This window comes from Megalops cyprinoides, chromosome 11 (assembly GCF_013368585.1).
Source record: "Megalops cyprinoides isolate fMegCyp1 chromosome 11, fMegCyp1.pri, whole genome shotgun sequence".
NCBI classification, from domain to species: domain Eukaryota; kingdom Metazoa; phylum Chordata; class Actinopteri; order Elopiformes; family Megalopidae; genus Megalops; species Megalops cyprinoides.
In genome coordinates this window covers 30,084,304-30,099,303 of record NC_050593.1, presented here as the reverse complement: position 1 = coordinate 30,099,303, position 15,000 = coordinate 30,084,304, and the positions used below count along the sequence as shown (strand labels likewise).

Here is a 15,000-nt window from a genome sequence, read left to right as displayed (position 1 = left end):
GCTCGGGCACATCCAGCCTGCTCTACCCCCTCATCAAGCTGGCGGCCGAGGTGACGGGGGGCGGGGTCGGAGGGGGCACGGGCGGGGTGGGGCAGGCCGAGTTCGGCGCTGGGCCGGGCGACGGGCCTGTGTTCCCCCTGCCCAAGCAACAGAACCTGCCCAAGCGGCCCACCAGCCTGCCTCTGGGCACCAAGACAGCCGGAAAAGAGTCCTCCTCCCGCCTCAAATTCGGCAAGCACAGCAAGTCCAACCTGAAGCAGGTGGAGACGGGCGTGGCCAAGATGAACACCGTCCCGGCCGCCGAGCCGCACTTGGTGACCGTCACCAACAACGGGAGGGGTGGGGCGGGCGCGGCGCCGGCGGTGGTCAACGGCTACGGGGGCGGGGCCTCGTCCGGCGGCGGCGGGCAGTACGGGAACACCAACCCGGCGGGGCCCCAGGGCGAGGGCCCGGCGGCCCTGCTGCAGAGCCAGCTGAGCGGTGAGGACAGCCGCATCAACATCAACTCCAGCCCCGACGAGCACGAGCCGCTGCTGCGGAGGGAGCAGCCGGCCGCCCGCGATCTCCTGCACCACCACCACACGGGACGCTCCAACTCCAACAACAACAACAACAGCGCCGCTGGCCCCCCCGCCGAGTGCCCCGCCCCCGTCCCTGCCCCCGTCCCCGCCCTCGCGCCCCCCGAACCGCAGCAGGAGGCTCCGCTGAGGCAGCCCAAACCCAGGAGAGCAGAGCGGCCCACTTCCCTGGACCTGTCTGCCACCACTCTGCTGGGTGAGAGCCCTCTCTCTGCATCACTGTCTCTGTCCCTGTTTCCCTCTGTCTGTCCCTGTTTCCCCTCTATCTCTGTCTCTGTCTGTCCCTGTTTCCCCTCTGTCTCTGTCTCTGTCTGTCCCTGTTTCCCCTCTATCTCTGTCTCTGTCTGTCCCCGTTTCCCCTCTGTCTCTGTCTCTGTCTGTCCCTGTTTCCCCTCTATCTCTGTCTCTGTCTGTCCCTGTTTCCCCTCTATCTCTGTCTCTGTCTGTCCCTGTTTCCCCTCTATCTCTGTCTCTGTCTGTCCCTGTTTCCCCTTTGTTTCTGTCTGTCTCTGTTTCCCTCTGTCTGTCTCTGTCTGTCCCTGTTTCCCTCTATCTCTGTCTCTGTTTCCCTCTGTCTCTGTCTGTCCCTGTTTCCCTCTGTCTGTCTCTGTCTCTGTTTCCCTCTGTCTCTGTCTGTCTCTGTTTTTGTCTCTGTCCATCTCTTATTTGTGTGCAGCAGATAAATCTTTGTGAACCGTGAAAGAATAAAATCCGTCTATATGCGGGGATAAGGAGACTGGAGCTCATTTTTCTGTTAAGTTTTTTTGTTGACTTGGTGAGTTAGCCTGATGTTTAAAACCAACGTTGAACCATTGCTTTGAGTATCTAAATTCCGAGCGCATTTTGATCTTCCATGGTTACCACTTCAGGGCACAAGCTGAGTTTGTAACCACTACACGTTTTACTTTAAAAAATACTGTATAATCCATGAAGATCCAGTGGTATACCGTGTTAGTACGTGCTACAGTTCTGTATAGCTACCTCAGGCAGCTTATCCAGCTGATTTAGAGTAACACCCGAGGCTTTCAAGGCAATGCTTATGGGAGTGAGAACATGCAATTTCCCAAGGTTTGCAAGATAGATGTCCGGCTATGAAGCTGGACAGAGTGGAACCACGTACATGACTTTGGTTTCATATTTTTTCAACCGCTGCGTATTTGTTGATGGAGATTTGTTGATCCGGAGACTCACATGCGTGTCGCTTTGGATAAAAGCGTCTGCCAAATGAATAAATGTAAATGTAAATGATAAGTAGCGCGGTAGATCATGAAAAAAATTATTATATATTAATTATTATTATAAGTAAAGGAGTTACTTCAGATTGAGTAACATAGTGAAACACGTTACTGATGGCACAGAGGCAGCTGATTTGTATTGGCAGTGCTCTCAGAGTAACCTTCCCAGCCTGCTGAGTGTGTGAGCGAGGGTGTGCACGCGTGCTCCTAATTAAAGGGGAGAGCTGTGTGAAGCGGAGGCTCTGTGACGCTGTGCTCAGTGACTGAGCACCTGAAGCAGAGACATTGCTGCCGTGTGCCCACGGGAGGTCCGCGTGACCCAACGCGGCAGCGGCCTGTCACCGCCATTCTTGCCGCAACGCCTCCCGGAACAGCCAGCCTCCGCTGTTTGGGAAGGGAAGGAAATTCCAGAGCGCTGATAAGAATCCGCGGAACATTCCGGCTCGCTCGGAGCCTGCGATAAAGAGGGAGCTGATGAGGAGATCTGTGCGGAGCGTTCCGACGAGTCCAAAAACGGCTCGGAGATCAGGAAAACCAGCGAATCGGGAGGCCGCGTTTGCGCCGAAGGCACGGTGCTTGGCAGAGACGGGAACAATAAAGATCCGTGTTACATTTTCCAGCCCTCCGCATTTCTTTATCAGGAGACAAATGTGTTTGGATCGTAAAGGTCAGGCGGAGACAGTGTGTTGAAATGGTCGGTTTGTGGTTTTCCTGTCCTGAGCTGACCGCTGCACTTGCTCGCCGATGGTCACTGCCTCCCACTCTGAAGGACTAAAATGTGTTGCATTATGGGAAAGGTACCGCGCTCTTTTACCAATCAATACCTACAGTTACACAACTGAACCACCAGAGGGCTCTGTGTGCTCAGTTTAATAAATAATGAATAAAGGTGAACTGTGCTGGACATACAAAGCTTGCATGAAGTGCAGTCTCTGAAATGAGCTGCAGAAGAGATTCAGAGCTACAGACGCCATTCGGCTGAGCCGGTGGGGTGTCAGATGCCCCTCAGATCCTGAATCTGATTCCCGTCTCTCTGCTTTCTCTCCCTCCAGGTGAGGGGACGTCGCAGGACGGGAAGGGCGGATCGGGCGACAAGATCAAGAAGCGCGTGAAGACGCCGTACTCCCTGAAGCGCTGGCGGCCCTCCACCTGGGTCATCTCCACAGACGCCGTGGACAGCGAGGTCAACAACAATGGCCATGCTCTCCACGGCCAGAACCAGGCCCAGCCCTGCGCCAGCCGGTCCAAATCCAGCACCGCTGTGTTCTTGGTCGGAGGCGGAACGGCCACTGCCACCTTGACCTCTGACCCCCCTGGCATGACCTGCCTGTAAACTGTGACCCCGAGGTCAGCTCGGAAGGGGGGGAGGGGGCAAAGTGTGTGACAGCATTTTGTTGTGTTCCCAGCAGTCTTTTTTCCCAAAATCTGATTCAAATTTAGTAAAAAAAAAAAAAGGAAAAAAGAAGAAAAAAAGATTATTGGAAAGAAGAAAAGACTATCGAGAGAAAATATCAAGCGCTTACTTTCATAGGTCACCTCCTGTACTTCAACTTTCTTCGAAGAAATTGCTTTAAACAGAACCCAGCTATGCAGCAATGTCGGCTCAAAATACTTCCATTATATGTGTCGTTCCTCCATTTTAATTTTAGCGTATCTATGTATGTGTGTCTATTTGAAGTGTTTCTTGTTTTATCGTTGCACTTTTAAATAAGTAATCTTAATCGCACAGTCTGTCTCCTGTGACCACGCAAAAAAAAAAGTGGTCTTAAAAATTAGAAGAGGGAAAACCGTGATAATGTATTGATTTCACAATCAAAAGTTAGACTGCTCATATAGACTTATGTCAATCAGAATGCATATGTCCATATGTAAAATGGTCCGTAATCGAAAAGCTGTGGTCTTTAAGACAGGGTTGACTGCAATGACATTGTTTCTCCATTTTTTTTTTTTACCTTATGCAAAGTAGCCTCACATGTTTATGTATTTGTTTTGTGTAATATCTGTGTATCCCTTATTTTGTATCATATTTTGAAATGTGCAATAGGCTTTAGCTTTGAGGTGCTTTTTCTGGAAAAAAAAAAGAAACTTTTAAAATTTTTTTGCTGCAGATTTTGTTTTTGATATTGTAAGCAGTGCACTTACAGTACAGCAATCCTGTGTTTCCGGCAACAGCTCCGTTCGTCTGAGAGAAAGGCCTCACAGATGACAATCCTTCCCTTTCTCACCCGTCTGATCAGAATCTGAGGGAGAAAGGAGGAACGAATCGGCAGAGTAACTGTGGGGTCGCCGCGGCGTCTCTCTTTCGGCGCCGGGCATAGCGGGACGCACGCGCTTGGAGACGAAGCGGACGAGAAAAAGGAGAAAAGAAAGGACACTATCTGTGAGACTGCGAGGAGCGGGATTTGAGAATTCGGTTCTGGGAAAAAAAAGACCACAAGGGTTTCACTCCACGACCTGTTCCCCGGAACTGTCGGTCTGTCGTGGCGAAAGACTTGATCCTGAAAGCTAAACTCGATCCTCTGAGCAGCTGTGCTGTGGCTGAAGGCTTCTGTTTCTGTCCCCTCCTTCTATGCAATGTGGACTCGCCCTCGTGTTCGAAGCGGAGTGGACGCGTGTGTGTGTGCGCGCGTGTGCGTAGGCGCGCGTGTGTCTGTGCGCGTGCGTGTCTGTGCGCGCAGGTGTGTGTTTGGGGTTAAGTTTAACAGTGCAGCATGCCTCTTTGTTCTCCTTACTTGCAGAGTGGCTCATTTCAGACCACCAGAACATTGTCCTGGAAACAAGAATGCTACTGGAGGATTGGGCAGGAATCTTAAGAACAATTTAGAAGGGGGTACAATTACTAAGGGGTCCCCACCCACACCATCAGAGCTCTGAACAGTGCACATACTGCAGATATGTGTACAGTATTCAGTTATACATGTTCATATGTGTCCACAAATGCTGTATGTATATACAAACAATACAACAAGCTGAAAGAAGTCTAAAAGTGGTTGTTGCCTGTGCGTGTGTAATCCTCTGAAGTCTCTGGGACAGGTTTAAGGAGCTCTTCCTGTTTGTCTTTGCTGCCTGCCTCCCTCCTTGTCTCGTGTCCACTTCCTCTGAGTGACACCTGCAAGGGGGGGGGGGGGTCAGCCCAGGACCCAACCAGGGTCACACCTGCTGTTTGATGGATCTTTTTTTTTTTTTTGTTATTATTATTGTCAGATTTTTTTGATTGATTTTGGTTTGGTTTTGTCAGCACTGCCAGTGCAGAAGTCCAAGAGAAGGTATGAAATGTTTCTCATGCTGAGTTATGTCATTTATAAGCTCTAAGCTGTGTCTGTTACAGTGTAAATGTTTGTTTTTTGCGGCGGCTTTCTTTTTTTTTTGTTGGAAGTTCATTATTGCATTGCATCGGACTTTGGCAATTTTGGGATTCCATTGTCTTCTCTCCAGCAGATTGGTTGTCCTACATTTTAACACTAAAAATCATACCATTGTCTCATTAATGAAGCTATGTAAAATTCATGCTGGTGTAAACATACGTGGTGATGTACCTAACCCATCTAGAGAAGTCAGTATTTTTCAGTGTAAATCATGATCATGTGTTTAATATAAGCTTCGTGTCTCTTACAACTGACATGGTGATAGACAATCTTTGCAGTCAGTCAGCAGTGGTTGTCACTGAAGGAACATCACGGATGTTCAGAGTACAGTTACACTACATCCAGGATCTTGGTAGGGGTTGTTCGGCTGGAGAAGTGTTCCTTTTTTTAATCAATGTTAACTGTTGAAGCTGCAAGTGTTTGGTAATGGAGCCTAACAGTGGTACGTGTGTTTGGCGTTGCTGTGGTGTGTTGTGAACACTGGCGCTATCAGGCTGAGAGAAGATGGACATGCTGTTTGTGGGAATGAAAAGGAGATTGTTTAATTACTGTTGTCTTAAGACGGCAGTCTGATCCAACCATTTTCCTAGTTCAAAGCACTAGATAGAAATCCAGTCCGGGTCTGGAACACTGCGTCATTGTTGAGCACTCGAGAACAGCACATAAACACTACAGAACGATATAACATTGTTGTTGCATCCGGCACATCAGACATACCCATAAACCCATACATGAATTTTAAGTTTTCTTTTCTTTATGGTATTTACACCTAAGCATTGTATCAGAGTTTTTTACACTGTCAAAACCGACCAGCATACAGTAAGCCTGAAAGACCTAAACGTGTCAGCAGACCTGTTTGTTGAGTCTCACAACTGAATTTGTGTGTTACCCCCCGCCGAGCCCAGCTCTCCGGTTTATGTTCTGTTCCGAGCTGGACAGTGAAACAAGCAGCATATTTGTATGTATGTAACATAGTTTCACCCCCTTGGTGTAAATACGTTTGTATATAATGCAGCTGCCCTCATATATGCATATATATAACATTGATATCCAGCATCTTTGTGCTTTTTTTTTTTATATATATAGCTAATACCCAACTGTTGCTATGGGACCAGTATCTACAACAGTACTGTGATATTTATCTTGTGAAAAATAGTGCAGTTCTGCTGGGAAAATCTGATCTGTAAAATTTCTGTTCTTTGAAAGCATGTGCAAAAAAAAAAAAAAACAGGTTAATCATATACAAATGGTAAAAAATGAACCGAACAGAACCGAGGATAGAACTGAGCGGAAAAGGCGAGATGAGCGGCCACATTGACCTAAGCTGAACGTCTGAGCTCCGCGGCAGGATTTGGGCTCAAACAGATACCCGACTAGTATGTCCCCTAGCAGAAGTTGAGTCAGGACAGTCGAGAGTCAATATCGCAGAACCTCTTTGACCGGCAGAGTCTACCTGCTCCCGAGTCAGAATCTTCGGATGCATTTCTACCGGATACGGACATCTTTTAATGACCCACTGCTCTGTAGCCAGTGGTAGTGAAAGGCCTTAAGCTACTAACAAAGCCTCTTTAAAAAAAAAACAAAAAAAAAAAAAATAGGAAATCCAGTAATAAATGTCAGAGACCTACTTTTTTTAATGTGTTAGCCTGATGAGTTGTGTTCCCAAAAGCACATGGTGGAAACAAAAGACTGGTGTGATGTACTGTAGATGTTTACTTCACACGCACGCATATTATAATGGATCAGTCTGATCCAAGAACCCTGGAGATGAGTCATAGCTGGGACATTTCCTATGAAAATGGGGCACCTTGAACTTGGACTCAATACCTTATGTTTCCCTATGCTGGGGTCCATCAGCACTGACTGTGCTACTCTTTCTTCATACTACTCAGTCCAAATAGACAATTCATCAACATTTCACCTCTGTAACTTAGAGAAACTGCCATATCTTGTCAAACTTGAGAAGGGCCACATGCTGCTGGATTTCATTTCTTTCTCATGTCTTGAAATGTCCGAACGAAATAGTGGGTGACGAAATTGTTTTAATTTTTTTTTTTTTTTGTAAAAAAGTGTGTTTTACACCGTTTATTTTACAAAAAAAGAGAGAATGCAATGTCCTGACTAAGTTTCTTTTTGTATTAATGAAGGGTTCGAGAAGCTGGGATGCTGTTTCTCTGAAATTGTCGTTGAAACTGGAGGTTCACTTGTGACTTGTGATCCTGCATAAACTGTTGCTCAATACAAATAAAAAGCCACTGAAATGTTTTCTATTAAAGCTTGTAAAATAAGCGCTTCGAGGAAAGGATGGACAAATGAAAAATGCTTTTCGTCTGTTGAGATAAATACATGCTTATAATGGCATTTAGAGGTAAAAGCTTGCTGTAAAACCATGCATTACTCCATTGATTAAAGATTATATTAATGAAAAAGCGACTGAGTCTCGATCTGAATCTCTTACTGATTAGATCGTGATTTTTTTTTTCTCACTGGTTTTAATCACGTCACGGGCTCGGCAATTCACGCGAGATGAGATTAGAACCTTTTCATTGCTGTTTGAGGCTAGTAAAACGATGGCATTACATGGACATGTTGGAGCGAGAGGGTATCCGAGATTTGATGCAAAGGTGTGCTCTAGCGGGGGGAAAATGGTCAAAAAATGTACAGTGTGCAGAATGTGAATACAGTTTGAATTCATTTTGAAGTGAGCTGCACGAATAATTAGCTGTATGACCACAGGGGGGTGACATTTCCAAAAACATCACAGATCGTAACATAAGATAACATGCTTTGAATATAACATGAATCATATGATACATATGACATATCCTGAAATTGAATATGCTGAAATCTTCCTGTGTGGATTTAAAGTGTTGTTTGGATACATCAAACAAAAAATAACTAGCATACCTACACGTATTAAACTATAGCCTATATCGGATCGGATAGATTGACGTTTTCAGGCAAAAAATATTACACTTACTAACATAAATTTGTTAAGTTTGTTTTCTAAAAACATTGCAGCCAGAGGCAATACTGTGCATAAATAAAACCGAGAGACAAACATTTTATTCTTGCACAGTCCAATGTAAAATTACGAACAGCACATTTTAGAATTATGGACGAAGTACGTGGCATTAAGCTTTCGTTATGACTGCAGTGTATGGGTTTCACAGGTTGCTTTATAAACGTCGGACTCGATTTTAAGCGTAATTAATAACACACCCCTCTAGAGGATGGCATATTCATTCATTATTTTACGGAGTTATTTAATTCATTCGTTCGCTCATTCATTTGCCAGGTGCGAAAATGCAAGGGGCGACGTACAGAGTTGGAGAAGACACGGAACACGTTTAACTTGCTAGTTTTGAAACAGAACAAACAATGCCTTGATATGTTGAAAGTGGTAACGGAATAAGGCACCTAACATGCGCCTCGGTTGTTTCTCCTCACTTCTCTTTTCGTTTCGTGCAGCTGGCTATCTAATTATTTTCAGATATTAAAAGGATTTATGTGTCTTTAAGACAGCGGGAAAGGCTGGACTTCGTGAAAACGTCCAATGAGAAGTTGCCGTAGCGCCGGAGGTGGCCAATGGGAGGCGGGGAGGCCGAGTCGGCCCGGGGCTGGCAGAGACACAGAGTGCGTGGCTAGTAAAGTGGTGTTAGTGAAGTAGCGAGCTGCACGGGCGACCTGCGTGGGGCTCGGCGGAGAAACTCCAGCACGGTGAATGGACACTAAAGCACAGGACACAAGATAGCGAGGTGCCTTCTATTACGAAAACTTTTTCCCACCGAGTGTACTCTAATAAAGGGGGGTTGTTTTCGTTTCATTCACTAAAAGGGCGTTGCTGGACAAAAAAAAAATAAGATTAAAATGTCTCAAAGAGTTCGAAGAAACGCGTCGCCGACAACCATCGGTGCCGCCGCCGGCGCAACCGGTGGGGGAAGTGGGAACGGAAGCCCCGGAGGCTCGGCGGCCGGTGCGGGGATCGGCTCTTTTTGTCGCCTGCTGCCCATGAAGGCTACCGTTCCGTTTCAGCTGAAGATCCAGCAGCCGCAGCAGCCCCCCCTGCAGACGAGGGCGCCGCATGGTACCGGCGGCGGAGGCAAAGGCAGCGGCGGCGGATGCGAAGCCGCCGGCGCGCGCACGTCGACGTCAGGCGCTCGGAGCCCCACTCACGCGGTCTCCGTCTCGCCGGTCGCTGCCTCCTGCTCCGCTCCTCCTTTCTCCTCCTCCTCCTCCTTGCACTCCGGCCCCTCGAGGGGCAGCCCCACCGTCACGACCCACGTTTGCACGTCGGGCGGCGCGAGCAGACCCCCCCAGGCGCAGCAGCAGCTCGCCGTGCCTCCGTCACACGGCGGCGTCACTCACAGCCTCTCCGCGCCCCCGTTCTCAGTCTCCGGGAGCTCCCCCTCTTCGTCACCCACCCAGCACTTGCTCCTGCTCTCCGACTGCACGCTCCCCGTGGCCCCCCTGCAGCAGCCGCATTGTTCGGCTTCACCATCCTCCTCCTCCTCTTCCTCCTCCTCTTCGTCATCCTCAGGTGGCACCCGGGAAAGACTGCAGCCCCCGCCCCAGCTCTCGTCCCCGGACTACGGTGGCCAGTCCCCCGAGAGGAGAAGTCCTCCCTCGCCCGTCTGCAAAGGTATGTAGGAGCCTCAAATAAACAATAGACGTGGCTTGCAGAGAATAAGATGGAGCACCAGCACCTTGCTGATACAGCTGTGAGGTAACTGCACTAAGAGAATGAGTGTGAATTGCACGGTTTTGCACACATTGGAATGAATGCAGATATGCAGCCTTTTCTGCACCTGACTCAAATTCACCATTAGAGCCCCCGGCCAAGTCGCGAGCGCAGCGGTGCGGGTGCCTTGGACGGGGACTGTTGACATAAACAACAGTGACTGAATGACACCAATCAAGGTGGCATCTTTGCAAAAAATATTTTTGCTTTGTTCTCAGTTCCTCTTCTGTCAGGTGCACAGGAATTTGCATTTATATATGTGTGTGTGTTTTGCTTTAGATTGTATCTCAGTGCAGTGCAGATAGTTTAGCACCAGCTGCCTCTGTTGTGGCTGCAGTAAAAATCTATTGAAATCTCACGCTGTTGGCTGTAGTAGACGCCAGTACTGGCACCAGGTGGGTCCTTTTGTGAAATCCTTCCTGTTTATTTCTGCTCATGTTCTGCAAATTGTCCCGCGAACCCAAACGCCTAAAGTAGATTAGCATCGTCCCTATTGTGAGCATGCTGTCAGTCTCATCTTTATCCTCACCCCTCTCCCCATTACGGGAGCCGCGCCGCACACAAAGTGCATTAGCGGTGCAGAGCTGGAAAAAATGTCCATCTGCTACAGTACAGTAGCGCGTTCGCTCCGCTGTGGGGGGAGGGGGGACGGGGGGAGTGCACCACAAAACAACAACAACAAGAAGGAGAGGAGAGAACCATGGGTACTACTGGAGGGGAGCCTCGTTTCATTCACAAAAACAGGACGGCTCGCCTGTCGAAGTGGAGGGGCGGGGGTGGGGGCGATGGGGTGGGTTTGTGGCCGTGCGGATGGCGCTATCCATAGGTCGCAAAGGTTCACCAGGGGAAGGGGGGGGGGGGGGGCTCGAATGCTGAAGCGCAGGGTCATTGTTGTGGAGGCAGAATTCACAGGCACAGGCAAGGATTTTTCCCTGGGTGGTGGTGCATGATGTGTGATCTACTCCTGGCTGTCTAGGCTTGAGGAAGGAAGAGAAGGGGTATGGGCTGGGGCACCCTGTACCCCCTGGCTTTTAGGGGGCTGCCTTGTGTCTGCCCTCAATGCTCTGTCCAGTTGAGGCCGCACAGCTGTCCTGCGTTTCGCCAAATACTGCCCCTGTCAGATCAGTGTTAACTCTGTGGCTATATGTGCTTGGTGGGCCTGTTTTAAGCACCTCCAGTGCTCTCCGTCTGTTTGCTGAGTGAAACGGGGCACCTCCTCCCAGCTGCTGTTTGCGAGAATCTGCATGCCTGTGGGCTTGACTTGTAGTCATTTAAATCGTTTTGATTGCTTCAGTCAAGCAGGGAAGACAATGCAAATGTTTTCAGTTCTTTAGGAGGGATGAAGTCTCCAGTAAAAACTGTGGTTCTATGGCAGATGTTCCACAGTTAAGAATGAAAGTAGAAGTGCTATTTGCATTTGGGTTTTTCCATATACCAATATGATATTTTTCTTGTACAAACGTACAGTATGTAGGTGTTGGTTTTGTGCCGTTAGAGATGCACAACAGTACATCACAGAAGACTAATGGTTTTTAGGAACTGGAATATAATACCTATAAGCAGTCAGTTATTTCATATTTTCATCCACTCATTATTACATACCAGCTTAGCAGGCATGGTTACCCAAGATGACTTATATAGCTTACATTTTTTCCCACGCACATCCAGTTATATAGCTAGGTATTTACCAAAGCTCTCCTGGTTCAGGTAGCTTGCTCAAGGTTACAAGGGCAGGGTCCCACTTTGGAATCAGGGTTGCAATCTTAAGGTGCAGGCCCAGTTCCTGAGCCATCATCCATCTATCACTGATCCTCCCCCCTACTCTGCCCTACCTCCCCTATAGCTGTGTTCCAACTCAGCCAAAGGTAGAGACCAGTGATAGGCTGCTTGCCACCCATGTGCCAGGCCTGTTATCACATCTGATGCCAACCGTGCTCTAAACAGAGATAAGGTATGCACACAGACAGACCAATCAGAAACGGTGGATCGTTCATACGGCCAGTCAGCTTACAGTAGGCATTTCTAACTACATGAGGGACGAATAAGCAACGTGCAGCTCTCCTCCCTGCAGCCAGGAAGGTCTATTCATACTTATCTCATCTCACCAGGCTGTAAGGCTGGGTGAGAACTGCAGGCCCAACACATGCCTGTTATGCAAGGCCAGGCAGGTGAGAGCAGACTCAGAGCTCAGTCTTATGACCCTGACATTTCTGTGTGTGCGTGTGTGCGCGCATGCATGTGCATGTGTGCATGTGTGTGTTCCTTAGAGTATTTTTCTTTGAAATCCGCTACCTCTGATGGAATACATCGATGTCAGTGTTGATTTTGTGGGAATATTTAGATTTGCAGCAGTGTTGCCATATCGTATTTAGGAGAATGCTAACAAATGTTAACATTGGCCAGGCTCAGCCTGCGTCGGCGACACGCTTCCGTGAGTTCAGAAGCATGAAGTCAGTGCCGTGTCAACAAACCGTAGAGCAACAGTGGGTTTTTATTCAATGATTACTGAGCGTGTTCCTTCCGTGCCGGCCTTCCTCGGAGTTTCCAGTAATCTGGCTGTTATGAACAGAGCTGTAAGCAGACATGATCAGTCATGAGGCAGTTTGAGCCTTGGGAGAAGACTCCTGCCCTATCTATGCCAGGGCACTTAATGTCGAGAACAAGAGAAACGCCGAGAGAATTTCATCATGCTTTTTATACCTGCCAGTGCAAGTGCCCAGGTCATTCGTATCCTGTGTTTATAGGCGTGGTGTTATCAGGGAATTCATGAGCAAGAACATGCTTTAGAAAGGAAAAACAAATAATATAACAGTCTACTCTTAATGGCCAAGTTCAGACATGTTACTTATCGCTGTTTTCTCTGCCCTCACCCTTTCCATCGCTGGCAGAGGTGTCATTCATGTGCCTGGAAAGTTCTGTAATTTTCCAGAGAGAGGAAAAACAGGAGGAGGGAAGGTAGAGAGAGAAAAACAGAAGATGGAAAGCGAGAGAGAAACAGAAAGAGGAAAGCGAAAGAGAGAGAGAAACACAGAGGAAGAGGAAAGGGGGAGAGTAAGAAAGAGGACATGTCAGCATTGTGTGAACACTAGTGTAAAGTTAACACAGCACCACAGACAGAACTGCAGACCGTGCTCCTCAGAAACAGTTGTGTGCCTTAAGGTGTAAGTTTTGCTAATACCCTCAGACTCTAAATGTGTCATCATGGAAAGAATTTTAGTGTGCTCTTATTGATTGTGGTCACTATCATGCCTGGTGCGGTCTCCTTACGTGGAGCCAGAGTCACAGTGACCTCCCCCTCAGGGGGGATGGGGCCACTTCCAGCACAGGAGGTGGAGCACACCATTTTAATGTGGCGGGACTCTCCACCTCTCTGCAAAGCATGCTGCACCACAATGCCCCTTTGTGTCACGAAGACAGTTTCTCTGGAAAGTGTTCCGTTTCTCATGAGAGTCCGTGTATTGTCTGTAATTTTTGTTCATCTACCACCTGCAAAGGCCTTGTGGCCAGCGCCACGTCCATGCCGCAGTGACTTTGGAGGAGGCCTGTGAAGCAAGAGGCTCTGCCTCCGGTTCTGAGTACGGGGGGGGGGGGGGGGTGACAAGGACCGGCTGGCCGCCACTTTCTGCCATCGTAAAAAATGAAGATCTCACAGCTATGGGAGAGGCGACAAGGCTTGATTTGTGTTTTGTTTAGTTTCTCTGCCACATCTAAAGCTTGCATGTCCACTTACCCCATCTGCACTGCAGTGTGTCCTATAGCATGTTGGCTAGACCGCAGGGTTGTTATGATTACAGAGTCTGGGCTGAAGTGAGGGGAGTTTTCCTGCATCGTTAACACTCGCCCACAAACCTGTTTCATTCTGGTGATATCTCCTCCTAAAGTCTGAAACGAATGCAATATGTTGTTTTGTTCTTAATCAAGCATTTCACCATAAATGAGCTGGCAAATTTTTGTCTTCATCAAAGTTTAAGTCATAGGTCATGCAGTTTTACATGTATATTATACAAATTCATTTTACAACAAATGTTAAATGTTATATAAGGTCCAGTATAATAGGCATAAAATTATACAACTTGAAGATAAGAGTGCTGGGAAGCAGCATGATAGGAGCAGAGACAGAGGGATCCCCTCATTCCTCTCCAAGTGTTGAATTTGACTGCTGAGACATAAAGCTGTGACACTGGCAAGAGACAGATTTGTAGGGCCTTTTGTAGGCCGGGCTGTGCAGACCTGCATGAAATCCTGCGTCTGAATGGCACAAACTCGGGGGGGGGGGTCAGCTCAGGTGCACGTGAACATGGTAAAATGTGCCGTAATTAACTTGCTCTGAGGTCAGCAGGGCCAGGCAGTCCGCGGCAGCGTCTGTAGGCTTTTGGCTGCGTCCGCGTTTCTGTGTGTATTTGTTGTAAAGCGCAAAAAGTAATGAAATGCCCCATGCCCTGTCTTCTGAAAAGCTCCGGCGTTCTTTGAAATGCTGCCCATTTCTCTCTCTTTGTACGTACAAGATTACTGTCTGTCACTGGCAGTCACTGTCCTTACAAATGTCTGACAGCCCTCCGAGAGCCCCAGCAAAGCTGTCGCATCTGGGAAATGGAAAAAGTCTCTCTCCACCTGCGACAGCGGTCGAGCAAACGTCAATACTCCCTGCATTTTTAAAATACGAAACAGAGACTCCAGAAAAGCTGTAATTTAAAAAGAAAAACATCTGAGTCTTGTTTGCTATGTTAATGGCTGTAAAATTGGCAACTGAGAAGCAGGCAGACCTTGACATGCAGGCTAGCAGAAAGATTAACGAGAGCGAGCTGGAAAGTGCCGAAGCTTTCAGGTGGAGAATTCCTCAGAGGTCTCGGTGTCACCTTATCTTCTGCCTTAGACGGGATAGTGGTGGACATTTTTTATGGAGGAGATGGTGATAGACAAAACAAGCCATCCTTCATACTCGTATGGTAAAGCCGATAAGAACTTATTCTTCTCTGTGCAGGATCACTCTGCGAGGCTTTATCTGTCTGGATAGACCCCTTCAGTACGTTCAGACAGGGCTTTGTGTGTGTGTGTGTGTGTGTGTGTGTGCTCATGCACAC

The 15,000-nt window shown here is 47.9% G+C and overlaps 2 protein-coding genes across 2 annotated transcripts in view; both read left to right on the top strand.

Moving 5' to 3' along the window:
- Window positions 1-3,775, top strand: part of LOC118785491 (bone morphogenetic protein receptor type-2-like) — a 64,773-nt gene extending 60,998 nt beyond the window's left edge. Inside the window, 2 exon segments of the mRNA XM_036540180.1 lie at window positions 1-774; window positions 2,866-3,775. The exon segment at window positions 1-774 is cut by the window's left edge and continues 542 nt beyond it. Of these exon segments, the coding sequence (XP_036396073.1) occupies window positions 1-774; window positions 2,866-3,146 (1,055 nt within the window). The 3' untranslated portion in view covers window positions 3,147-3,775.
- Window positions 3,776-8,847: 5,072 nt separating this feature from the next.
- Window positions 8,848-15,000, top strand: part of LOC118785327 (protein FAM117B-like) — a 38,876-nt gene continuing 32,723 nt past the window's right edge. The window contains exon 1 of the mRNA XM_036539916.1: window positions 8,848-9,820. Coding sequence (XP_036395809.1) covers window positions 9,049-9,820 — 772 coding nt within the window. The 5' untranslated portion in view covers window positions 8,848-9,048. The remainder of the gene's footprint in view (window positions 9,821-15,000) is intronic.